Raw genomic sequence first — 27,520 nt, forward strand, 5'->3', positions numbered from 1 at the left:
CTGAACATCATTCATGAGGTAACCATGTTGTATTGATACATTGATGCTTTAGTGCATATGATAGATAGACAGACAGACAGATAGATAGATAGATAGATAGATAGATAGATAGATAGATAGATAGATAGATAGCTACACAGATGCTTGTAAAAGAAAGAGGTCTTTGTGAGAAAGCCATTCTCTGAATAAAGGAATCTCGAAGGACAGGTTATTTATACTGAAGGCTCAGTGAAGGAGGGATAGTGCCGTATTTCATGACCTTGTCAGCTCATTGGTTTGGTGGTTAATCCACTTCCATAAAGAGAAACCATGGATTTGCAGGGAGATCAGAGAATGCAATATATATCTTCTTAGCACGTCTGTTGCCTGTGTCTCGGTTTTACAGTCACCCGTCCCTCGAAGACCATTCTTCGATTCCTGTAGAAAGGTGAGAGAAGTTCTCGGTTCATTGTCTTACTTTTACATATATACTGTACATATGTTTTGTAGATATTTGCTTTAAGTTTTTACTGTAGTTTGTGGGACTGAGGATGAAGGTGATGGAGGTTTTTTTGTATCTGCTGTAAATCACTATGGTAAAAATGTAATCTGCAAATGAGTAGATTGCTTGAGTACTTTTATCTAGACTAGAACAGTTGTGCAGTCAGACCTAGTCAATTTGTAAAAATGTTAACATCCTATGATCAGTGCTGATTATAATTCTGTTCCTTCTGGAAACATCCTACTAAAAACCACACCAACTAACCTGAAGGGTGAAAGGTCAGGATTTGATATACTGACTGCTGGTTTGCCATTTGAAAGTGAACACCAACATGACATAAATCTGTGACTGATGCTTATGTCTTCCTCCACCTGTCAACACCTTTTTTTTTTTACAGTGCTTACTAACTGATTTACAGTTCTTGTGTCATGTAAAAGTGACATCGCAGTTCACTACATTTACCAAGAGTTTTTGTAATGGTTTAAAGAACACTTCAAGAGTTTAAGGCACTTAGCTGAAAGCTTGTTTGGTATGCTGTCATCGGGAAAGAGCTCTGAGCTCATAAGATCCTTGAGCCCGAGGCTCCCTCCCGTTTGCAAGGTGAGAGGGGAGTTTAAGCTCAGGTACAGTAGATCTCAAAACTCCCCTGCTGTAGTAGATAATGAACCAATAGGAATTGCTCTTAAGAGATAACTACTTTCTAGGAGCATGTCTATGTTACCAATTTGGATTAGTCAATTTTTTGGATGGTGGAAGGACCGTCCAAAAAACTGGGGAACCCGGGGGAAACCCACCTGAGCATGAGCAGAGTATATACAGAAATCAGAGAGTGAAATTCAATACCTTTTTAAGCCCTTTTTTAGGACTCTTTTTCAAACAGTTGAAGACTTTATAAGCACTTTTCAACCCGAAACACTGGCGAGATTTTAACTTAGATTATATTTACTAGACATTAATGTAAGGCATTAATCCAAAACTAAAACATAATTCATATACTGAATAAAAATCTATTAAATCTAGCTATTTCAGCAGGTTGGTGCCTATAGAACTGCAGAAATAATGGTGTTACCTTGGTTACTGCAGTAAACAAAGCAGCACGATGTCAAATCTAGTAGGATATTATTGATTTCATAAACTACACAGCATCCTGATATTGGCAGATTTAATTCAGGCAAACTTTAACATACAACTATACATTGCATAATAAAAAATGATATAAAATTTATTACTTGGCAAAATAGCATTTAAGGCTTTTTAAGGGCCTTACATTTCTCTACATTGATTTATCAACTTTTAATACTTTTTAAGACCCTGCAAACACCCTGATGGGGGAATGTGAAAACTCCGCACAGACATGTCAGCTGGCTTTGTAAGGACTAGAGCCTGTGATGTTCTTGCTGCGAGGCAACAGTGCTAACCACTGGGCCATCCATTTAGGAAAGAAGGAGGAGTAGAGGTGGAAGAGGGGATTCTTCAAAACGAAGACGGCTGTTCTATGGATCTTAGGGTATTTATAGTTGCTTAGGAATCGTCTGATTGGTGAATCATAAATTGAATAATGCGGGACCGGCTGCAATCAATCATAAGCACGTGATCCTCTCGAAATTAGTTTATAAATAAACTTCACAAATTTACTTATTTTCCAGAATTTGTGTAGATGTCTTCAATTAGTCCTGACTTTAAGTAATTCTTAAGTATTTATTACAGCAAACTTTAACACAATACAAACACAAGGCTTTTAAAATACTTTCATCTATTCTACTGTAGTGTATGTTTCCAGAAATCACGTCCTCAATCTCCTTCCATGGCTACTTAGTATAGTTCTTCCTCAAATAGCCTTTAGTGATCTGCCTGTTGTCTTCGCAGCTTTCTAAGTATGTGATTGAGGCATTAAGAGCCCATTTAAGTGTACTAAATAAGTCAATCAGTGTGTCATCAGCTGGCCAGTTAGTCCGGTCTGTCTTTTAGAGTGGGAGTATATTAAGAAAGACATCTGAGAGGGTTGTTTAGCTGGGAATAAAGGAGAGCTGTGTTGTCATATCTTTGACATCCCAGAGATGCGCTTGAAGATGGGCTGTGTCTGCAGCTGATGTACTGACCTTGAGATCATGTTGCACTGAACTCCTGCAGAAAATCCTCTCAGATGAGTCGATGGGGATTTGGGGAACATGTGGTCTTCATGGGTTTACAAAACTTTCGGCATTAACAGCGTTGGGGAAAGGTCACCAGATCAGACTGCCTATGATTTGGTGCCTATAAATTGGATTTGGTTGATGTTGGCTGGAATAAGTTGGTAAAATACAAGGATTGTGTTATCAACACTGGATTGTAAACCTGATGCTGTTGTTCATTGGAAATATTGTATTGGGATTTGTTGTTTTAACATTCCAAACAAACAGCAAGAGTATGATTCAAGGACATACTTAGTGGTGACAATCCTCAGTATCAAAAGGCCATTCTTTTATTAATCGTATGTTTAATTAACTTTCTCATCTCAGCTGCTCCACTGTAGACAACAGTGTGATATTCCGACTGTTAAATGAACTGTAGTTACACATATTACATATTCAAAATATATTAATGGTGTTCTGCCTCATTTTAAAAATAAAGCATGCTTTTTGTTGTTATTCTGGCATAGAATTATATTTTTGGCCTCTGATTCATTTCTCTTTTATCTTCCAAACAAAAGGAGGCGTAAAGAAAACTCTACACAATGTCTGAGTAAGTATATTCTACCTTGATTTTACTATTCAGAATCTCTACATTTTTACCAGAGAAAGGGCGCCCTTAGCATATGCCTATGGTGCCTAGGCCACGGGCCGGCCCTGAGTTGCCTGAGTGTTGTAAATACTCGCGCTCACCTCCCTCGCGACAGAGCGCATAGGAGATAAATGACGTCAGTACATAATAACCGGTTATGATTATTACTGAACCGATACAGAATTGTCCGCGTCTGCATTGCGGTGCACCGAAGAAACAATTAATTTTGACACCCCTACTACGAATACTGAACAGACTGTAAAAAAAATTGCTTTAAAGGTTGTCATCACAAAACACATTTTAAAACGGGTCTGTACTTTGCGATTTGTTCCAAGGGGTGCTCGCTGCAGAGCTCCAGCAAGGGGGAGCTTGAGCTCCAGCTCCTCCATCCTTGCATTTCTTCTACAAGTGATGTCACTGGGGGTTGGGGTTAGGGGTTGGTGTACGAACGAAAACAGCTTATAGGAGAAGGAGTTGGAGCTCAAGCTCCCCCTTGTTGAAGCTCAAGTTGCTCTGCAGCAAGCAGTGTCTCATGTTCACCCAGAGATGAAAATTCCAATAGTATCTGAATGCAGCCTTGATGATGCAAGCTGAGACAGCATCTCTCAGTGATGCAATGTTAGACACAATGCACTCAATGGAGCTAGTGACATAACCGTGAGAGGTAGGGTTAGGTGAGCAAATTAAAATGCATTGGATGCAGCTCAGATTGCACTGCACCAGATCTGCATCCAGACCACTCTTAAAAATTCTGTTATTAATTTCTCACCCTCATGTTGTTCCAATCCCCCAAGACCTTCTTTCATCTTTAAAAGACAAATTAGGATATTTTAGATGAAATCCAAGAACTTTCTTACCCTCCATAAACAGCAAGGGTGGTGAGATGTTGGTTTCCAGAGAAGAAACCAAAAAAATGTTCAAAGCATTTAATGTGGCTAATTATATGAAGAACACATTTGCGCACCAAAATAAATAAATAAAATAAATAAGTAATGTAAAAACATCTTTGTTTTGCCTATGTTCTGTCTTAAGCTATGTGTGGTGGTCATTTACTAAAGCAATACAGTGCTTGAGCTGCAAAAGTCTGATTTATACTTCTGCGTCAAACACCGGCGTATGCTACGGCGCTGACGCATAGCCCTTCGCCGTGGCCGTCACTGACGTGCACCGCTCAAAAAATGTAACTACACGTCGCGAAGACGTGTAGCGCAAGCTCTGTGATTGGTCGGCTTGGTAGCGCTGATGAGTCTGGGCGGGACCAAGAGCCGCGCGAATGGCGCGAACCCAATGTAGCGTTTGTTTAAAAGTGTGGAGTCCTGTGTAGGAGCTCCGGATGGAAAGTTTTGTTTTGTGTTTACCTCTCAGTTAAAGTCGCTGCACGTCCGCCGGTTGCTGCCTCAAAATGAGCGAGTTTGAGCCACTTGTACATACCGGATGTGTTCAGGAAAAGCAAAAAAGCAGCGAAGAAACTCGACACAGAGGAACATTTACACCTCACTGCCTACTAGCGTTTCGGAAGTGTTAATTCAGACCAATAGAGTAAGTGCGCAGAGGTATAAATGCACAGCCATGCGCGTTGCATGCGCGGTGGGTGACACTAATCACTTGACGCAGAAGTATAAATCAGGCTTAACTCAAATGGCAATATGTCATAGTAAACACACACCCTTGATGGGAAAGAGGAAACACTGGTGAACAATCTGGTTTCTTTTTTTACACGCATGAGTGATCTGATTTACAGTTATAGTAACAGAGTTCAGAACTTTGGGGTTTTTAAAGGATATTTTTTAGGATTGTTGAACTAATCCTTTAATTAGCTGCAAAAATGTAAAAACCGTACGGCTCATGATTTAGAGCTAAAGCTAACTATAGAAGGCTTTATAAGACTTAGAAAACCTAGAGATCTTTTGAGCACTGAATTTGAATTTAAACAAGGTACAATTAGCACAAAAATACTGTCCTACTTGTAACCCTTATCTACGTGTTATTGATGCGTTTTCTATTGCGTTATTTTTACAGTATTTGCTATTTTCTTATTAGGACCAGATATCAGAAGATTTTAATTCGCTCACAAGAGTGTATAGAAATAACAACCAATTTTAGATAGTCAAATGAGTCAGACTCAAAGATAAAGTTAAATAACTGAGGTAAGTATATTATTTGAGAAAGTTAGATGAGGAAAACAAAATAAAACGAATAAATAAATGCCAAAACAGTTCAGTTTGATTAATACTAGAATAAAACAATAAAATATATAATAAAATCACCACACTTCAGATGATAAACTCACAAATCATATACATTGAGGAAGAAAAATAAAAAAAACGAAGGAAAAATTTTGAATAAAAATAGTAATTCAGAGTCCAAGTTCAATGTTTTAACACTCAAAAGTTCTTTTTAGTTCCAGTTCGATGTGAAAAATCCAAAAAATCAGTCCAGACAGAAAAATCCAAGAAGATGAATAAAAACAAAAATATGAGCGCAGTGAAAGTGCAAGAATGTTTTGTCCAACCAGTTCAGTGAGCAACGGATTAATTTAATTCCAGTTACGATCTTTCAGAAGGACGGCTCGCCATGTCCGGACCACCGAGAAAGCATCCACGGCAGGGACAGATCGGGATTTTGTAGCAGAAACACGAAAGGGGAACACATGCACACACACAAAAAAAAAAAAACCCGGCCAAGGAAAGATAAAGATGAACAGGGAGAACAAAGAAGAATGTGTCTCGATTAAATATAAGTTTTCTGTTGATTAAATGTACTCCGCTCGCACGTCTCTCGTTTCTATCACTTTTCAGCTTCCTATCCTTAAAATCTGAAACTTTAGGGCTTTCTTTCAGTCAATCACCGAAACAATATGATTTTAAATCATTTGAATTATCTAAACTGCTGTTTCAAAGTGTCTAATGTCGTTCAATCTGCCCGCGCTGATTAATCAAAGTGACTCTCCGTCACCGGCAGCTCTCACACACACGCAAGGGGGCGGAGCTGACCTCCACCAAGTCAAAACTTACTTTATTCTCAATTTATTATTAATATTTAAACACTATGTATATAATATAAATGAACTTTATTCAATATCTCTCCTCTCAATCATAAAATAAAATGTTATAATTTAAAATAAACTATTTATAATTTGTTTTAGTGACCTAGTCAGTGAGCTGGGTTACATACTGTTTTTCCTCTTCATTAGGAAGCGACTGTCGAGCAGCAAGAAACACAGCCTGAAGGTAAGGACTCATTTCTGATTAGCTGATCCAAACCAACATGCCACAGGTCAATTTAAAATGGTGCAAACCCCCTTTGCTTGTAGAGCATGATGCTCCAGGTTGCAAAAGATTTACTGGAAGCTGAGGCTGTTGAGAAGAAGGAGGAGAGGAAGAGATACATGGAAGAACATTGTCCTGCATTTTCATGCCCAAGCTCCAAACAGGAACTAGAGGTCAAATTCAGTTATTACTACAAATATAAGCTTTGTGTGTTTTTGGAGGTTCAAAGTTTGTGAACTTCACTTTGTCAACAGGAGTTCTGCAGAAAATTACATGAAAAAATCGAAGTGATTGATGAGGAAAGATATGTTCTCGAGCACAAAGCCACTATGGTTGTCAATGAGGTAAGACGTTTCCTATGTACTTCCATCTTTGTGGACTATCAGCATGGAGGTTTGTGGAGTGTTTTGATTCTTTTGGGTGTCAGGTCAAAGACTTAAACATCAAGATTGTCGACCTGAAGGGCAAGTTCAAGAAGCCTCCTTTGAAGAAAGTGCGCATGTCTGCTGACGCTATGCTTCAGGCTCTGCTGGGCTCCAAACACAAGGTCTCCATGGATCTGAGGGCCAACCTCAAACAAGTCAAGAAGGAGGTCAAAGAGGAGGTGAGGATTCATTTGATGTTTTTTTTTTTACATTTTCAGGTAATCTGTGCTGTGAGTTCAAAAACGTACATGCTGTAAATCTCACTCTCTTCTCTACAGAATAAAGATTTGCGTGATGTTGGTGACTGGCGAAAGAATATTGAGGACAAAACTGGCATGGGCGGCAGGAAGAAGATGTTTGAATCTGAAGCTTAAATCATAAGGAAACATTTCACCCAGTAGTGATATTTCTGTCATCATTTACTCACTTGTTCCAAACCTGTATGATTTTGTTTCTTTATTAAACACTAAAGACAACCTACTTCCATAAAAAGAACAACCTACTTCCATAGAATAAAAATAATACTATGAAGATCCTTGGTTACTAAATACTTTTTGTTCTTGCTCTTTTGTGTGTGTAGTTGGAAGTGAAGTTTACTTATAAACTAATTTCAAGAGGATCATGATTGACCACAGCTGGTCCCGCGTTAGCCATTATATGATTTACCAATCAGACAAACCCAAACGCACATAAATAACCAGATTTCCTTACCTTGGTCATGTTTACCTTGAAGAATCCCACTCCACCCCTACTCCTCACCCTCTTTCCTAGAGTAATCCAGAACAGGGTGGCACGGCAGTTCAGTGGTTAGCACTGTCACCTAACAGCATGAAGATTGCTGGTTCGAGTCCCAGCTGGGCCAGTTGGTGTTTCTGTGAGAAGTTTACATGTTCTGCCCGTACTCGCGTGGGCTTCCTTCGGGTTCTTCGTTTTCCTCCCACGGTCCAAAGACATGCAGTATAAGTGAATTGAATAAACCAGATTGGCACAGTATATGAGTGTTTTAGTACTGGGCATTCAACACATAACAATATGCTGGTACAGTTGGTGGTTCATTTCACTATGGTAATCCCTAATAATCAAGAAATAGGTCGAGTGAACAAATTCGAGGGAGCTCTCCAGAACTATCTGAGCTCAGACTCCCCTCTCTCACGATGAAATGGGAGGGAGCCCAAGGCTTGAGGATCTTCTGAGTTCAGGGCTCTCTCCAAGGACAGCATGCCAAACACGCTTTATTTTCAATCACCAGCTAAGAGTGAACTCCGCTGATAAAGATGAAACAAAAACATACAGGTTTTGAACAACTTGAGATTGAGGGCCTACTCACACTATGCTATCCGTACCGTGCCCAGGCCCGTTTCCCGGATCGTTTGAGAAGTGTGAGTGCGCTGAATGAGGCTCATGCACGATTCACTTGGCTGGTCCTGGCCCAGTTGGAAGAGTTGTGCCAGAGCACGGTTCACTTGGGCTTTGGCGCGGGACGCTTGTGTGTGAGTGCAAAATGCACCAAAGCCCGAAACTAAAAGCTAGACGTGACGTTTAAGGGACTGTTTCATATGGATTTATTTATCATTCTTACTGTTCAGTGAACGCAAACTGCTGTAGTTTATTAAATACGCAAACCCCTCACTGCACGACAGCTGCGCACCTTCAGCAAACCTCCTAATTCCTGCAGCAAGAGGGCTTTATGATTGTTTATGAGCGTCAAAAGTGCCTCATCTGTCCGGTAGGGTTGTAACAATATACCGGTATGACGGTCTACCACGATTTGAACGTGCACGATTATCATACCATGAACAATTGCATATCAACGGTTTTAACCCTTAAAGACAGAGACAGCTGCCCGCGGCTAAAAATAAGTATTGCTCTTAAATGTTTAATAACTTTTGATTCGCTGATCCGATTCATACAATTCAAAGATTGGCATAAAGAAGAGAATCTCAGCTTTCCAGTGCTGTATCACATAACATTCGCGGCTCCTGAGGCTCCGGAATCAGTGCGGTTACGTCATCAAAATTTGACAACGCTGATTTGACAAAGAAACGCTCGTCACTGTCTCCGGACAAACCAGACACGATACATTGATGCATTGTCCCTCCTCCATGCCCAGATTGGTTCAAACTCGCTATATCACAACCAATAAGCATAGGTTTCGCTTTTGTTTGTGGACCAAAAACGAGCTTTTTGAACAACACAGAATGAGAGATAGGCATACATTTATGCGCGGCTAAATAAAACGCAAAAAAAAAGTTTTGCATGAAATAATTCTCATACTAAGTACTTTTGCATGCACAGCAGCACAGAAACATGACAAAACAGTGACACAGCAAAGACGAACTGCTGCTCTTGCTGTTTTCAAAAGACGCAAATGAAGGTGCAGCTGTTTGTCTGCATTGCAGACAACCATATCCAAATCCATATCCACAGACAACCATATCCATGCTGGCACATAAAACCTAAGGATGTTCCATATTAAATCTAGTTTCGTTATGTAACTATTTATAGTATAGTAAATATTTATATCTATTTTTTTTACTGAGGATTTGCACCATGTTTATTTGGACTTTATTTGGACTTAGACACATTATTTATTATTTTCTTATTTTTTTATTTGTTCATTGTAAGTGGTGTTGTTTATAGTAACTGAAAATATATTATTTGGAAAAAGTCAAATTTGCTTCACTGTTCTATTATTTTGTAACATTTGTAACATACCGTATACCGCGAAACCGTCAAACCGTGGTATTGGTTTAGACGATTATCATACCGTAAAAAATTCATACCGTTACAACCCTACTGTCCGGCGAAATATCTGACTGCGTGTCACCGCATCCCTAAGGACAAAAGCGGTATAACTAGAGCAGGGGTGTCAAACTCAATTCCTGGAGGGTCGAAGCCCTGCACAGTTTAGTTCCAACCCTGCTCCAACACACTTACCTGTAGGTTTCAAACAAGCCTGAACTCAATTAGTTTGATGAGGTGTGTTTAATTAGGGTTGGAACTAAACTGCAGAGCTGCGGCCCTTTTGGAACTGAGTTTGACACCTGTGAACTAGAGAAATCTCCACTGTGCTGAGCGTGAGTGCTTACTGAACAGCGCAGCATCGATGATGTAACGTGCCCTGGCCTGATTGTAATGTGAGTGCAGGCCATCGGGGGAGATAGGAGGGGGGACAAGTGTGCTTTGGCCCGGTACGAGGCAACTGTACATAGTGTGGGTACACCCCAAATAAATGATGACAGAGTTTTCACTTTGATCGTTCTGCAGAAAATGGACAGTTTAATTTACAATCAGTAAAACTGAAAGGTTCAGAATGAAAGGTTCAGTATGTATTTCTCAATAGATTGACTGTTTGTCAAAAGTGCCTTTTCTAAATAAACAACTGTAAGCTGCTTTCTGTTTTATCAGTTTTTTTAACTCTTCATTTACACTCTTAAGGAATCGTATATGACTGAGACATTCCTCATCTTGTTACACTGCAAAAAAATGCTTTTCTGACTTAGACTGTTTGTCTTCTTTCTAGTCCAAATATCTAAAAATTCTTAAATCAAGAAGCATTTTCTGGACAAGCAAAACATATTGTCTTGATTTCTGAAATAATATGGCAATATTAAGTGAGTTTTTCCTTGAAACAAGCAAAATAATCTGCCAATGGGGTAAGCAAAACAGCCAAACAGTAAGCTTGTTTTCCCTTTTGACATTTTGTTTCGCTTGCCTAGAAATTGTTTCTTAATCTAAGAATTTTTATATATTTGGATTAGAAAGAAGACAAAAAACTAAGTGAGAAAAGCATTTTTTTGCAGTGCATGAGTTATTTGCTGACAATTGCTTATAGTCTTAATATGTACTAGATTAATTATCTTGCTGTGCCTTAAACTGACTGTCATACTATATTTTCCAAAGCCCTTAATCCGTCTGTATAAGAGATACCACTTTGCATATCTCACAAAGACTTGCTCTGCATTTTTCACGAATATCCTGTTTCATCCTCAAGCTTAGCACCATGTCCACAAGGTTTCATTTGACTTCAATCTACAACTCATAATTGATTTCCAAGCAAACTTCCGCTTGTTGGTTTATCATCAAGGTAAGATTCTTCAACTTTTTTTCAAACCCCATTTACAAGGTCAATACCCATATAATTATAATATTTTATGATTATTGCAGAATGATGTCCGGTTTATGTCTTGATGGATCATTGGGTGAGTAAATTCAAGGCCCTACGCATTTGCTTTTGTACTTCTTCATCTAAAACTGTATTTACCCTTATTAGTACAAGACTTGAATGCAGGTATCATTTGCCAGATGTGGCAAGTCTTAAAAACAGCAAAGATAGATAGATAGATAGATAGATAGATAGATAGATAGATAGATAGATAGATAGATAGATAGATAGATAGATAGATAGATAGATAGATAGATAGATAGATCAAATAATAAGAATAACATCTTCAAAGGTTGAGTTATTTTTAAGAAGGGAACACGGAAGGTATTTGTGGTGTGAATTTCAGATGCGTGTCTGATCCACTGCAGTTCCTTAAAGAGAAATCTGAGGTTTTGCTGAGCCATCAAAGAATGTCATTAAAAACTGTCATTGCCTGTCAACAGCACGTTTGAATCGTGCTCGCAGCCTTCTTCTTTGGGTGAGCACCTCTTGCTTGACAACCCTGACTCTTACATTGGAGCTGAAGGATTTAACACACAGTTTCTTTCCTGGACCAAATGGCGAACACCTGCTTTCTGGATTAAACTTGTAATTCTGCTATTAGTCTATTTAATACTATTGGGAATAGCCATGTCAATTAAGCAGGTTATTTTTAAACCATTGAAAATGGTGCCGGTCTGCTGGAGTAGTTTGGTAGGTTTGTGTTGATGCAAATACTAATTGTGCAATAATAAAAGTCCTTTATTATTGCCTTGGCAAATGTGTGCATTTCAAATGCATGGGTTTTATTATTTAAGTATGGCATTACTGGGGATGATTCACCCAAGACTAAAAATCTGTCAATATTTACTCGCCCTGCACTTGTTTTAGACTTTTCGTAGTTAAGTTTCATTTTTTTCCTTCACAAAAAAAAAAAGATATTAAGAAGAATGTTAAAAACTGGTAGCCATCATTTTCCATAGTTTTATTTTTTTTCATATGATGGATACAGATTTCCAACATTTTCTAATTATTATCTTTTGTTTTCAATAAAAGAAACAAACTCAAAAACGTTTGTCAGCACTGAAAGGTGAGTAAATCGTGAGAAAATCTCAATTTTGGTGTGAACTACTTTCTTAACATGCTGCTATAAAAAGTTCATTTTAATTATATATCTATGACGTAACATGACTTTTAATGTTTATAAATGAGTAATGAGCTGATCTCTTAATAATATTATGTACAGTATGGTTTGGTGTAAGAATAAACGTGTGAACAGCTTCAGCGCAGCCAATGTGTAGCTCTATGAATTATGATATGATGATTTGACAGAAAGCAAATCCTCCTGTGAGGAGCTGCATTGGGATTTGATTTCACTTGCTTTGCTCAAAATTTATGAATGCTAGCATAAATTTTGTAACACAATGTAGAAAAAGAGAGATACTATAGGCATTTTTAGTCGATTCCTATACAAGTATAAAGTGTGAATAAAGTATGAAGATTATTTTTTGTCAATTAGATTAGCTTCCTTAAAAGATTTTTTTATTTTTCAGATTGGCTACAGAACAAACCACTGTTATCCAATGACTTGCCCAATTAACTAGACTTGCCTAGTTAACTTGATTAAGCCTTTACATTTAATTTTAAGCTGAATACTAGTATTGTGGTTATACAAATGTGCTGACATCATGGCAAGGACAAAAAGTAAGTCATTATAAATTAGTTATTAATCTATTTTGTTCAAAAATGTGTGGACATTTTTCTCTCTAAACATAATTTACAAAATCTTAAAGGCATAGTTCACCTAAAACTGAAAATTGTCATAATTTACTCACCCCTTACTTGTTCCAAACCTGTTTAACTGCTGTTAAACGTAAAAGAAGATATTTTGAAGAAAGATGAAAACCTGTATCCATCGATTTCCATAGCTTTTTCTTACTATGGAAGTAAATGGTTACAGGTTTCCAGCTTAGTACAAAAAAAAAAAAAAAAAAGCATTGACCACTTGAAAAAATAGTAAATACTGAGAATATTTTCATTTCTGGGTAAATTGGGTAAATCTTGAATTTGCATACTCATGCAGTTCGCTTCCTTAGTGCTCCCAGCGGTGGTAATTAGTACATTTTATTTTACAACAGGGAGAGAGTTATGTCAATATCAGTTTCAAAATGGCATCACTGGTCATGGGGTCAAAGACAAACATATCAAAGTGTCTAAATGACATTTATCCTGATGATTTATGGACTGCCTCGTACAATAAAATACTGTATATATGACAGTATTTACAATAATCTGTTCATGAATGCTACAGCATACTGTATCATTGGTCATTAAATGATAAACTGTAATAAACATTGTACATACACAGTACATTAGGTTTTACTGCAGTAAAATTTGAGATGGGCAAAAAGTTCTAGTGTTGTACAATTTTTTATATTACTTATTGGCTAAATTTCCACAGCACCTAAATAATTACCACAATATTTCTATAGCATGGTTCAAAAACAGTATTTACTATAAATTGCTATAGAATATTTAATTTGGCTGTTTGACAACTTGTATGACTAGAACTGTCACTGATTTATAATTATTATTTTTTGTGACATACTTAATGTAATATAGGCATGGGCCATTATAAGTTTCTGATGATATGATAACCGTGGCTAAAATACCATGGTATCACGGTATTGTGATTACTGCTCTAAAACAAGTTATTTTTAAACATGCATGTAAAAAAAAAAAAAAAAAAAAAAAACAGGCTAAATAGTTGAAATAAATTATTGACTTTTGCTCTTTTCTTTAGTTTCAAAAACACAGATTTCTTTACAACACAAAAAATACATAAGAAAAACCTTACATATACCTCTGGAACACTATAACAAAACATTTTAGCTGTATTAAAACCTTGACTTTTCTAAACCGTGGTAAACCGTGGTAAACCTTGAAACCGGTTATTGTCTAATGTAATATACTTTTGGTAAAGCTGTGATACATTACAAAGTGAAAAAAAACTAAAATCATTTACTAAATATAATCATCATAGCCTACTAAATACTCTAATAATGTTTAGAACCAAACTATAGTAAAGCATTTAATTTTTTTATGGTCTTAATAGCACAACAACTGTTAATGTAAACAAATTAACCAAAACTGTACACTGTTGACAATTATATGATCAATTAGTCATGACAGCATATGTTTTAGTTTATTGTAACTTATTAAACTAAGTTAATCATGTTTTAACTTAATTTTATAGGTTCTGCAAGCAGGTTTAAGTCAGTTTAACATAATATAAGTTAAATGGACTCATACGATTAATTTGATTCAGCTTAAAAACGTTAGGCAGCCAGAATTTTTTTACAGTGTAGTTTTATACAACCATATGGTACACCATACAGCACTGCGACACAGTTTAATGTGGTAAAACTAATGTATATGCCTACTACAGTATTTACTACAGTTTATCAGTTTACTAGAAACATTTATTAAAATAAAATACTGTACATATGATAGCATTTAAAATGATCTGTTTATAAATGATACAGCATACTGTAGTATCATTGGTCATTAATTGACAAACTGTAATAAACAGTGTAGTATAAATTGTAATGTGGGCATATAAAGTTCTAGAAAATGTACCAGTGTTTACATGATTGTAACATTTTTACTATATTACTTGGGTGAATTTCCACAGCAACTACATAATTACCACAACATTTCTATAGCATGGTTCAGAAACAGTATTTACTATAAATTACTATAGTATATTTAATTTCGGAGACAACTTGTATGAATAGAACTGTCACTGATTTATTTTTATTTTGTGACAGACTTTGTAATGTAATATGCCTTTGGTAAAGCTGTGATACATTACCAAGTAAAATACTAAAATCATTTACTATATATAACCATCATAGCCTGCTAAATACTATAATGTTTTGAACCAAACTATAGTTAATCATTTAATTAACTTGTTATGGTACTTTTTATGGTCTTCCTGTTGTACACTATAAAAAAAAAAAATATGATCAATTAGTCATGATAGCATATGTTTTTAGTTCATTGTAACTTATTTTAATAAGTTAATCATGTTCTAACTTAATTTTATAGGTTCTTCAAGCAGGTTTAAGTCAGTTTAACATAATATAAGTTAAATGGACTCATACGATTAATTTGATTCAGCTTAAAAATTTTAGGCAGCCAGAATTTATTTACAGTGAAGTCTTATACAACTATATGGTACACCATACTGCACTGCAACACAGTTTACTGTAGAAAAAACTAACGTATAGGCCTACTACAGTATTTATTACAGTAGCCTATATCAGGGATTTTCAAAATGGGGTCCGTGGACCCCTGATGGGCTGCAAGAGAGCGCTCGGGGGTGTTTAAAAGCGTCATATTTGGCATCACTCCACATTGCAGTTCACAGTTGGTGAAGCATTGTTATTACCAGCTTCCAAAGACATCGTCAAAGAGTTATTTGGGGAGGAAATGGCACGAAAGGTAGATTGTATGCCTTTGCCAGACAACACAGTAAGCAGATAAAAAAGAGAGCACTAGGGCAGTGGTTCTCAAACTGTGGTATGTGTACCACTAGTGGTACGCTGGCTTCCTTCTAGTGGTACACGGAGGAATGATGTATGTCATGTACATATAATATAATATGCGATATATGACATAAAGCCTATATTTCTGAGGTAATCTGCCACGTTTTTTAACTGTGCAGAGTTGTAGCTGCTTTACTGGGCCTACTACGCTATTGTATTTCAATACTGCTCATTTTGGTGGTACTTGGAGAGACAATTGTTTTCTGAGGTGGTACTTAATGAAAAAAGTTTGAGAACTACTGCACTAGGGGATCTGCGAAAAACTTGGCAGAAACAAAAAATGATTTATGAAATATTTTTTCCAATCTTAAAATTATTAATAACTATAAATTATTAATCTATATTTAGTTTTATGATTTATATAAGTGAATGCTTTTGTAATGTGTTTATCCTTAAATCCTTTGCGCTCTTTAACGTTTTGCATACAGTTGAATAGAGCAATTAGCGGCTGTAAGTGCAGAACAGATGATGGAAAGATTTTTAAATAATCCCGCTCCTGCAAGCAGTTCATGCAAATGAAATCTTACACTGAATTTGGTTTTACCTGCATGTTTAAGCAGGGAGTCGATAGACCCCAGTGTGTTCTTTGTCGAGAGATTCTCTCCAACGAATGCATGAAACCATCCAAGCTCAAGCGCCATCTACAGCAGAAACATCCCAATGAGGCAGAAAAAAAATCAACTGACTATTTCAAACATCAGGAGTTGCGTTTGGCCCAGCAGGCTAGTATTTTTTGGCAGCAAGCATCAGTCCCTGAAAGGTGTTTAAAAGCGTCATATTTTGGCATCACTCCACATCGCAGTTCACAGTTGGTGAAGCATTGTTATTACCAGCTACCAAAGACATCCTCAAAGAGTTATTTGGGGAGGAAGTGGCATGAAAGGTAGATTGTGTGCCTTTGCCAGACAACACAGTAAGCAGATACATAAGTTCAAAATCCAGGTTTAACTTTTCATCTACCAGTGCCTTATTTAGAAAAGCTATCTTGTTCAGTTGTTGTAAATATTTTGTTGTTGTTGTTTTTTTATAATATTAAAAAATGTATAAAATATAAAAATTTTGAGAATCATTTTTGGCTATAGTGAGTTGCCAACTAATAAAATAAATAGTTTTAAAAACAATACTATTTTGCATGCCTGTGAAATATGAACTATAATGTCTTTACGTTATTCAGAATTTTAGTTTCCATATTTATACTTAACTTTATATTTATATTTAACTCTCAGTAATGATTTTAAATTACACTGAACTGAGCTAAACTGAACTGAACTTGAACACTGAAAACTGAACTACACTGTTCCAGTTACTATGACCATTTATGTGAAGCTGCTTTGACACAATCTACATTGTAAAAGCGCTATACAAATAAAGCTGAATTGAATTGAATACTTGAAATACAAAAGTGCCTTTAAACCAGTGGTCACCAAACTTATCCCTGGAGGGCCGGTGTCCTGCAGATTTTAGCTCCAACCCTAATCAAACACACCTGAACAAGCTAATCAAGGTCTGATTAGGTATACTTCATAGATATATACATTAGATGTCGCCTACCCTGCTGTTGTCAATTGGAAGGAATGCGTCAATAAAGCCGCCATTTTGGAACAGGGTAGCGCTCCTTTGAAATGAATGCGGGACCAAGGTGCAGTGGAGGACTGTGGCCATCCAGAGCCAGAAATATACATGATCGGGAGCTTTCCTGGATGTTAGTATGCAGGTTATTATTTTTTCAATTACGAAAATTATAATTTTACATCACTTTTCTACATTGATGGATCAGTGATCGCACTAGCATTCCTGACAAAAAGCTTGTGTTTGTGTGTTCGGAAATGTAGCGATTCGTTTGTGAATAAATCTCCGTTATGAACGACTCCTTCACTAGCCGACAATAATACAAGTTTCTGGCACCGCAGCATCTCGTTGTCATATTTCTTTTGCACAGTTTAATGATTTTATTTAATAAAACTAGCATAAGCCGAGTATTTAGTGCGAGTTGGAGCTACTTTGCCTATGGTGAATGCAGTACGTGACTGTATTATCATCAATAACATGACCTGTTTAGCACAAAAGTTCAGAACATACAAAATCGTAAAAAACTTAATCTTACCTATGAAATTTTCTGCCTTTGTGCTTTGTTTTCTTTGTTTACTTGTTACTACACCTGTAGACAACGCTAAAGTCCTGCATCTTCACATATTAACACTGTCTTGACTAGTGCGGTTGAAGGACATTTGTCCTGGAAGCACTGTAACTTACCAATGTGGCGGCGCCATAGACGCATGCTCAGGGTCCCTATGCGATATCTAGTGTATATATCTATAGGTATACTTGAAACATCCAGGCAGGTGTGTTGAGGCAAGTTGGAGCTAAACCCTGCAGGGACACCGGCCCTCCAGGACTGAGGCAAAAAGGTCCCCTGCAAGGATTCATCATGTTTGGGGGTCCCTGAGATTAAAAGTTTGAAAACCCCTGGCCTATATTATTCATTAAAGAGTTATACAAAAGAAGATATGCATATAGAATAGAATATAGAATATATGCATAATAGCAAATATAATATATGCATAATACACAACTTAACTACAGTTCTAAACACTATTGCATTTACTATAAACTACTATAGTGTTTTTAAATATGTGTTTTGGTGAAAATGCCACTGAAATACTTACATTGTGCGTGTTTAACCTCTCTGATTCTTCTTTTCAGGGAAAAATGAACGTAAACACCGGAAGACATGTGGATGGAGAGTTGCAGAAGTCTTTAGCGATATCTACTGGATATGGTGGAAGTTGCAGGTAACACTTCATACTTTTCCAGTCATAAATGATTTACATTACTGAGGTTTATGCAAAACAAGACTGTTACATAAAACAATCTGAGCAGTTTCACCAGTTTCATTTAAATTAATGTTCTGTCTTTCCTTTGTAGTGTTCTTGTTGTTGTATAGCTCTAATTCTGAATTAATATAAAATGTTTTATAATAATTATGCATTTATTTATTGATTTGTTCGACAGTACAACTTAAAAATATTATAAAATTGACACTTAAAATGTTTTAATGTTTATGTATTACACAGAGAAAGAGAGCTTTGTCTCGTCGTTTGCAGTTACTCTTATATGCATTATACTGCAGTGTTGAATATGTGTGATGTACAGTGTTAAAAAAGTTTGCACTATTTGCATAATAGGCATAGTATATGTACATACTGATCATGCTATATTGAGTGTTATTATGTATGCTATGCCAAGCATAGCTATAGTGTGGTGTGACCTATAATATGCATTAGATTAGTTGCTTTATACAATGGAAAATATTAAGTGACCACTTAGAAAGAATAATTTTATCTGGTTTTATTGGAAGCATGAGTATAAAAAATGCATGAGTTTAAAATGCTAATATTTGTTTTATTCCATAAAGGTCTGTTAATATTTATTCTAAATGTCAAATTAAAAAAATCGACATTTAAAACAATTTTATAAAGAAAAAAATATTTTTTCTCTCGGACATATATATAAATATATAAAATATATATATTTTTTCTCTCGGATATATATATAAACTCTTTAGACAACATAAATTGTACAATTGTATGCCACAAAAGTTAAGAAATCAATGTTCAAAAGCGTTCTTTTTTAAATATTTCCCAAATTATGTTTAACAGAGCAAGGAAATTTTCACAGTATGTCTTATAATATTTTTTCTTCTGGAGAAAACTTATTTGTTTTATTTTAGTGAGCTGATTATAATTTTTTAATAAACATTTTAAAGTCCAGTTATTACCCCTTTTTAGGCTTTGTTTTTTTCTGATTGCCTGCAGAAGAAAGTATTGATATGCAACGATTTGCCTATTTACCCTAACCTACCTAGTTAACCTAATTAACCTAGTTAAGCCTTTAAATGTCATTTTAAGCTGAATACTAGTGTCTTGAAAATGTCTAGCAAAATATTATATACTGTCATCATGACAAAGATGAAAGAATTCAGTTAATAAAAAAAAAACAAAAACAAAAAAAAAACACGGCCAATAATTCTGACTTTAACTATATATATATATATATATATATATATATATATATATATATATATATATATATATATATATATATATATATATATATATATATATATATATATACAAATTACATGCTCTATGACAGCATGAATGAACAAATATTCATGAAACTGGAAAGTGTCTACCTTGTTCTGTGTCTGTGTTTTTGAGGGTTTATTGATTTTTTTTATTTATTATTTGTTTGTATTGTCTGCAGTAGTTTTTTGTTGCCCTCGTTTCATCTACTTTTTTGTAATTAGTGAATCAATGTCCTGGTTCAGCGTTGCCTCCTTGTGGACAAATGAAGTAGTGAAAAAATTGTGTGTAGTGTTCAAATAATAATAACAAAATCCTACTTAGGCCTTAAAATAGCTATAATTACTGCAGAGTCTACATATACTGTATCATCACATCATGCATATCATTCTATCTTTTCAGATTTGAAAAACAAAAGAAAAACTATTATACAGAATGTAATGTTCACCATCTAAGGGAGCTCATAGCTGAGTGTTGTCTACATGCCTCAGCTGCTGTCATGATTCATTCATTCCTTTTACAGGTCAGATGATGGATGATGAGGAGAAGACCATGGTTTCATCTGGGGAAAGTTACCACGTGTCCTTTTAATGCAAGCCACTGTGAAGCTGACACAGTAAGTACTGCTATGTGTATGTGATTTAAAACAGAAGTCGAGGTTGAGAGGCAACTGCATGCTAATTAACTTTAATTAACCAATATGCTGATTAAGATTTTGTGTAAAAGCAGGTTTCACTCAGAAATTGCAAACCAACCACAAGTAACATATTGAATTAAAATAAATTAAGGATTGTCCAGCCCGATCTCAAGAGAAAACACAACTATATAGTCTTCAATCCATCTTCCCATTCTCATTTAATTGTTTTTGACAGGATATTTGAATCTGTTTTTACTTAATCATTGTTTATTATTATATATATATATATATATATATATATATATATATATATATATATATATATATATATATATATATATATATATTACTGTTTGTTATATGTTATGTGCTTAGAATATATAAATGACGATATGTTTTCTGATGTTACAGTCAGAAGTCAATTGAATTCATTTTAAATGACATATGCATGGTTAATTTTATTTATTTCATAAAGTTCTTAATACCCAATTAAAATAAGTAGAGGTAACATATAGCAACTTATGAGTAAGTTAACTTTAACAAAAAAGTAGGTTTATCTGAAGAGTATTTTTAGAAATATAAGTTGGCTCAACTTAATTTTGTTGGATTTGTTTTAAGCAATCTTACAGTGTTTAATATACTTAAAAAAGGCCAGATCTGGTCTTAACATTTAACTCTTCTAGAAAGGTTGTCCCCTTGGAGCACACTGTCCTCTGGGACGACTAAATACAAGAATCTGGAGTTGGTAGAGGACTGTTGAAGGAATGGTTGGAAGGCACACTGTGAGCCCATAAAGGAAGGATGCAAAGGCTTTGGTGAGCATTCCTTAAATCGTGCACTCATTCTCATTGGCATTAGAAGAACACAAGAAAGCCACCAAGAACATTATTGAAGCTGTAGTAAAAGCTCTCTAGGTGGCTCTAGATCTGGAGGGGAAATCCATGGTGTAGCATGTCACTTGGACGTAAACTGATAACTGATCAGCACCATTTGAGTTGCTCAGGTGAGGGTGTCTGATGATTTTAGACCCAAGGCACACCATGATCCATCACTGATTGCAAAAATGAAATTTAAGTGAGCCTTATGATTTATGGTTTTACCCATACTCGAAATTGGCCCTCTGCTTTTAACCCCTCCAAATGCACACATGTTTTGAGTAAGAGCTCACACAAACACACTCAGTGAGCAGCTATTGCTTCCAACGCCTGGGGAGCCATTAGGAGTTAGGTGCATTGCTCAGGGTTATCGAAGATAGAGAGATTGCGGTTCATTCACTCCTCTATCTTCAACTCATGCCATTTAAAGAATTGAACCTACAATCTTTCGATTACAAGTCAAACTTCCTAACCAACAATGGTCCCCAAAAGCACCACTTATAGCAGGGCTACTCAATTGGTGGCCCACGGACCTTATCCGGCCCCCGAAGCACTTTGTTCTGGCCCTCCAAACAGTGTGACCAAGACATCAAAAATAAATTTAGTTCAATAGACAAACAGCCACTATAGTTATAAAGTTACGAGCGTCTGTTGAACATGCTGCAGTTGAAGCCTGCACAAGCGTAAGTCATCATAAGCGAGTGGTGCGGGCAGACGAAAACATGTTTGTAGAAAAGGCTATTTGTACAATGCACTGATATCGTTAATAGGGATGCAACGATTAGCCGATTTCACTATGAACTGTGCTTCAATTCGTCACACTTTATTAAACGTAGTCTTCTGTTGCACGGAACGAAACGAAACCACTGCAAAATGCCAAGTTGCCTGTGCTCTAATTTTAAGTTTGAAGTACACCGAGGCTAATACTCACTCACACTGGATTAACTATAGCAGCGGCCGTTCCCATATCACGTCTTTTCCGCTTGCAAGTTTGTTATTTCTAATGTAAGAATATATGACAATATGTGGGCGCCAGCGGAGCGACACACTTGCGTCTTTTCGGGCGCACGCAGTAGAAAACATCTCACGGTGAGAGTTGTGCGTGATCTTTCAGTGCAATGTAAACAAAAGATATGTTAGACGAATTATTATTAAAATGATTATGTATGCATGAACGCAGATGACAAAACAGTTAATCTAAATAGCTACTTACCTAATATAAAGCTTGAATTTACATTAGATGTTCTAACAGTGAAAGCATGATTATTCTCCCGACAATATAATTGTACAACCAAAATCTATAATTGTTGCATCCCTAATTGTTATGCAGTTCAAAACATAACATATGTGTCTGAATGTTAAAGAAGCCTACTTAAGCAATGCACTGCTTTTGTTGTGCACTAAAATACATTTGAATGTTTGTAAAAAAAAAAAAAGTCTATTGTACAATGCACTGATATTATGTACAGTAGTTTCAAAATACAATATATTAACATTTTAATGTAGAAAAAGCTAACGTGGCTGTCTTAAGGAGCAAAAATATACAGCATGTGGGCCCAAATATGCTGTTGTGTCATCACTCATATAGCAAGTTATGTCTCTCCGGCCCTTCGTTTGGGATGCTTTTCATGAACCGGCCCCCATGACAAACTAATTAAATAGCCCTGACTTATAGTGTTCAGTGTGGCAATGTGTCCAATTAGCACCATCTGGTGTATTAAGGAAGTTGCTTGAGTGTTATTTTTCAATACTCTTTCCATTTTCTGGCTATATCATAATTAGAGTATTTATTTATTTATTTATTTTTTTTACTCTTTTTGGTTATTAGTGTTACTGTTGTCTTTCTCTCAGCTCACTTCTCAGTCTCCTCCACTTTAGTGTAAACAAGGCATGTTCATCATCAGAACTGCTGTTCATTGGCAGTGCTGTAAAGTAATTAATTACAAATACTCAGATTACTGTACTTGAGCGCTTTTTCTCATGAACTGTAATTTACTAGGTATAAATGTGTACTTTAACTTTGGCTTGAGTACATTTTTAGTGCAGTATCGGTACTTTTGCTCCACTACTTTCCTTCAACCTGCAGTCTCTACTTTATTTTTTCTTGTCTTTGAGGATTAGAAAATTCTGTCCTGTGATACCTGTCCAATCAAATCTCACATAGAAGGTAAATCGCCTCATAATGAACTACCTCAAGACATTGGCGGTTCTTAATTGCAGCAAACTGTTTGGAAGCATTAAAAGTGCCCAAGAAAATGTCCAAAATCTTTACACGCATTGACCCAGAGACTGTTTAGATCAGGGGTCTCAAACTCAATTTACCTGGGGGCCGCAGGAGGCAAAGTCTGGGTGAGGCTGGGCCGCATAAGGGATTTCACAAAAAAAAGTCCTCAAATGTCATTATTAACAGTTTTAATTATTTCTTCTGAACATGAAGTGTCCTGAACATTAATAGAACATTGAGTGAAGATTATGAACAGTTCTTCTGAACATGGCATCTTTTGCCTACTTCTTGCTGCCAGAGACTTGACAGCGCTTCTTTTCACAAATCTGAACCACATTTGGCTTTAGAGCGGAAGCAGTTGAGACCCTCAGTATGGCTTGAAGATGATCATCATTAAGTCTAGACCTGTACTTTGACTTATTGAAGTCCTAGGGAAAAAAGTGGGGGAACTTACTCAAAACTTCCATTCCCTCACCTAAAAAAAAGGTGTATATGTGTATAAATAAAACACCCCCACCCCACTCCAGTCACATCAGTCTGTACCAGTCTGTATCTACCTATAATATCAATATATATAAGATGCAGGGCAGGCACGTGCACACATAGGGCTCAACCTGTGCAGAGCACATGCCCTTTTTAGTCTTGCATAGAAAGTGCCCTTCCAAAATGATCAAAAGTGCCCCCGCGACGCGACACAGCCTCGGTCCCGCCCTTCAGTAGGCGTGCGATAACACCGCTCTTGAGTACGCGCGCGATCAGCTGATCAGAACGCGCGCATTGAGTGACAAGCGCACTGTGTACGGATAGAATCAGCGGAGCGGGGAGCGCTCTCTCTCCCGCTCTGCTGATTCTGTCAGAGTACAGCGGTCGGCGCGGGCCACAAAATATTGCACTGAGGGCCGCAAATGGCCCGCGGGCCGCGAGTTTGAGACCCCTGGTTTAGATGCATGTCACTCAAGGGGGCATAGATTCACTCTTGACATTGGGAGGGACACACATCCCTAGAAATGCATAGCACAAATAGTTTTTGCGCCTTTAAAACACGAATAAAGTACTTAATAATTTTAAATAAACCATACAAATAACAATTTATGAATCATGTTATGTGTATGAATGAAGAGAAGTATGAATGAAGAGAAATTTAGAGATGTGTGTGACGCAATTTAACAGATTTATTCTGAATATTGTTTTTCATAATCATCGAGGCTAAAAGCAAACTTGACTTTGACCCTTTGTGCACAAATATATTACTAAGGGTAGACGGACCATTGTTTTATTTTGAAGTCGATTAAATTATTGGTAATGACATTTCAGTAATTGGTGGATATTGGTGGAGACATGTCAACACCATCCATGCCAATTCTATGCCTTTCATGTCAATAATGAGAAGATGGCGGATGTTTACGCTGGATGTTTACTATATGACCGAAACGGCCTTAAACACCCAGCAGGCACAAGACGTCAACATTACATTAGATTGATGCTGTACCGCAACGTTACAGACGTTGCGTTTTGTTTGGAAATAAAAGTCTGGTTGACGTGAGAACTCAACGTCAGACCAATGACAAAGTAAAATCAACCAAATATCAGCGTCTAATGATGTTACAGCTTGACGTTGTGTGGACCCTACCACTATGACATCTATTAGACGTTGGATTTTGGTTGCCATACCTGAAGAGTAAATGTCAGTATTTGATGTCAACATGACGTTGGTTTAAGATTTTGGTCTCTTTTTAACAACCTAAAATAAACCAAATATCAACAATTATTATTGGACATCAAAGCAACGTTGTCAATAGATGCTGGCTAGACATTGAATTTCAGTCACCTGACTTCACAACCTAAATCTGACCTAATATTAACACCTTATAACGTTGTGTGCCTGCTGGGCAATAACTTGATGCACTACAGAATGTTACGTTTACACACACATACACAAATTACATGTAAATGCACCAGCTTTCAACAGCGTAATACTCACTACTCTTGAGGACTTTTGAAAGGGCTACTTTTTACTCGTACGTTGAGTATTATTTACAACAGATGCTTTTACTTGCACTACATTTTAGGCAAGTAGTGGTACTTTAACTTGAGTGATTTTTCAGTACTCTTTCCACCACTGTTCATTGGATATTTTCTCTTTTTCAGACCATTCTCTGTAAACCCTGGAGATGACCATATGTGAAACTTCCAGAAGATCAAGATCAATCAAGAGCCAAACCAAATTGTACGCCATTTTGAGGCTTGGTTTGAACTTCAGATCATCTTGACTGTCTACAATGTACTGTTTCTGGAATGGCTGATTAACCACAATGAAGAGACCGGTAACAGACCTACAGTTCACGCACAATAACCTTCTGCTGAACATATTATTATTATTATGAGGAAAAATAAATGTTTCTCAACATTTCCGGTTGACATGGATTAAAATGCTAGTAACATTTCTATGTCCAGCTCAAGCACGTAGTCTAATGAGTGTCTGAAAATAGTACGCTACCAACTTAACCACTGTGCAAGTAAATTGTAAATGATCTTATGTTTATTAGTCAGCATTGCTGACTTTGTAATCTAGAGGATCGTGTTAAGTCAAAGCAGGGGGAGCACTTTTCTGAAGCACAACAAATAAGTAAAGGTTTAAGAAACTGGATCACTACAATGGTAGACATTGACCAGTATTCTCCGAAATCATAAATAACACTCAAAGTTTTTTTTAGTTATATCCATAAAAGGAACAGCAAATGTGACAAACACAAAAACAAGTGTTATCCTCCAACCCTGGCATGTTAATCGATCCATTTGACACCCGGATGACTCCTGGCAGCTCCTAACTGATTCTGTTCATCATCCGGCGTGACCTAATTTTTCCTGTTAATGTAATTAAACCAACATCTGGAAATTTTGTTATTCTCCTTCCTCTATTTTAAGCTGTGTAGTTGGCAGACATCAGAAGTGGATATTTCAAGGGGCTGGCAAACCGACTGTGTTTAGTGCCTTACCATAACGAGTGGAGACGTCTGATGATGCCAGGCTTATATACCATACTCGACCGCGGCTCTTCTGCTAGTGATCTGATTCCCTCAGACATTCTTCTTTCAGGACTGCACTGCTGCTGCTGACTTTCTCATTTAGGTGAGGAGAATGCCTGCGCTTTATACATTGACTCTACTTTGTCTCCTCAATAGATGCTCACATTTTTTGTGGATTTTGTTCATGGCGAAAATACTTTTGACTTATGACTTTTAGTCTTTTGTTATTATATATATATATATATATATATATATATATATATATATATATATATATATATATATATATATATATATATATATATATATACATACAGTTAAGGTCAGAATTATTAGCCTCCTTCGAATTTTTTCTATATATATATATATATAGAGAGATATTAGAAATTTTCACAGTATGTCTGATAATATTTTTTCTTCTAGAGAAAGTCTTATTTGTTTTATTTAGGCTAGAATAAAAGCAGTTTTTAATTTTTTAAACACCATTTTAGGGAAATTATTTGCCCCTTTAAGGTATATTTTTTCTTGATAACCTACAGAACAAACCACTGTTATACAATAACTTGCCTAATTACCCTAACCTGCCTAGCTGGCCTAATTAGCCTAGTTAAGCCTTTAAATGTCACTTAAAGCTGTATAGAAGTGTCTAAATAATATTTGATTAGATATTTTTAACTCTCATCATAGCAAAGATAAAATAAATTAGTTATTAGAAATGAATTATTAAAACTAATATGTTTAGAAATGTGTTGAATTTTTTTTTTCTCTCTGTTAAACAGAAATTGTGGAAAAAATAAACAAGCTCTCTAATAATTCAGGGAGGCTAATAATTCTGACATCAACTGTGTGTGTGTGTGTATATATATATAACATATTGCTTATTAAAGAGAGTTTTAGCATACTTTTAGAGTTTTGTTTAATCTGCTAAGTTATGATAATTGATAATCTTGCAATGCATGTTTGACAGGCAAAATAGGATGAGCT

At 36.2% G+C, this 27,520-nt stretch overlaps 2 protein-coding genes across 10 annotated transcripts in view; both read left to right on the top strand.

Annotated features, from left to right (window-relative positions):
- On the top strand, nt 1–10,328 carry tnni2a.2 (troponin I type 2a (skeletal, fast), tandem duplicate 2). 2 transcript variants are annotated; one of them, XM_068217348.2, is made up of 8 exons: nt 1–18; nt 386–427; nt 3,171–3,202; nt 6,435–6,471; nt 6,555–6,683; nt 6,765–6,854; nt 6,938–7,114; nt 7,214–10,328. In XM_068217348.2, the coding sequence occupies exons 3-8, from the start codon at nt 3,195–3,197 to the stop codon at nt 7,307–7,309; spliced, it is 537 nt and encodes a 178-aa protein (XP_068073449.1). In that variant the 5' UTR covers nt 1–18; nt 386–427; nt 3,171–3,194; the 3' UTR covers nt 7,310–10,328. The 2 variants fall into 2 exon arrangements, with proteins under 2 accessions (XP_068073449.1, NP_001417878.1); NM_001430949.1 differs by lacking the exon at nt 1–18 and having other exon boundaries at nt 332–427.
- The window catches only part of tnni2a.3 (troponin I type 2a (skeletal, fast), tandem duplicate 3), a 27,600-nt gene continuing 9,991 nt past the window's right edge, over nt 9,912–27,520 (top strand). The window contains exons 1-7 of one of the 8 annotated variants that reach the window (XM_073941929.1): nt 9,912–11,022; nt 11,103–11,137; nt 18,393–18,481; nt 20,298–20,390; nt 21,095–21,226; nt 25,659–25,834; nt 26,436–26,639. The gene's annotated coding sequence lies outside the window, so the exon portion shown is untranslated. Of the gene's footprint in view, nt 11,023–11,102; nt 11,138–11,544; nt 11,794–18,392; nt 18,482–20,297; nt 20,391–21,094; nt 21,227–25,658; nt 26,640–27,520 lie in introns of those variants that run through there. The other 7 variants (XM_073941932.1, XM_073941931.1, XM_073941930.1 and 4 more) reach the window with 7 other exon arrangements.

Source organism: Danio rerio, chromosome 25 (assembly GCF_049306965.1).
Source record: "Danio rerio strain Tuebingen ecotype United States chromosome 25, GRCz12tu, whole genome shotgun sequence".
Taxonomy (NCBI): Eukaryota; Metazoa; Chordata; class Actinopteri; order Cypriniformes; family Danionidae; genus Danio; species Danio rerio.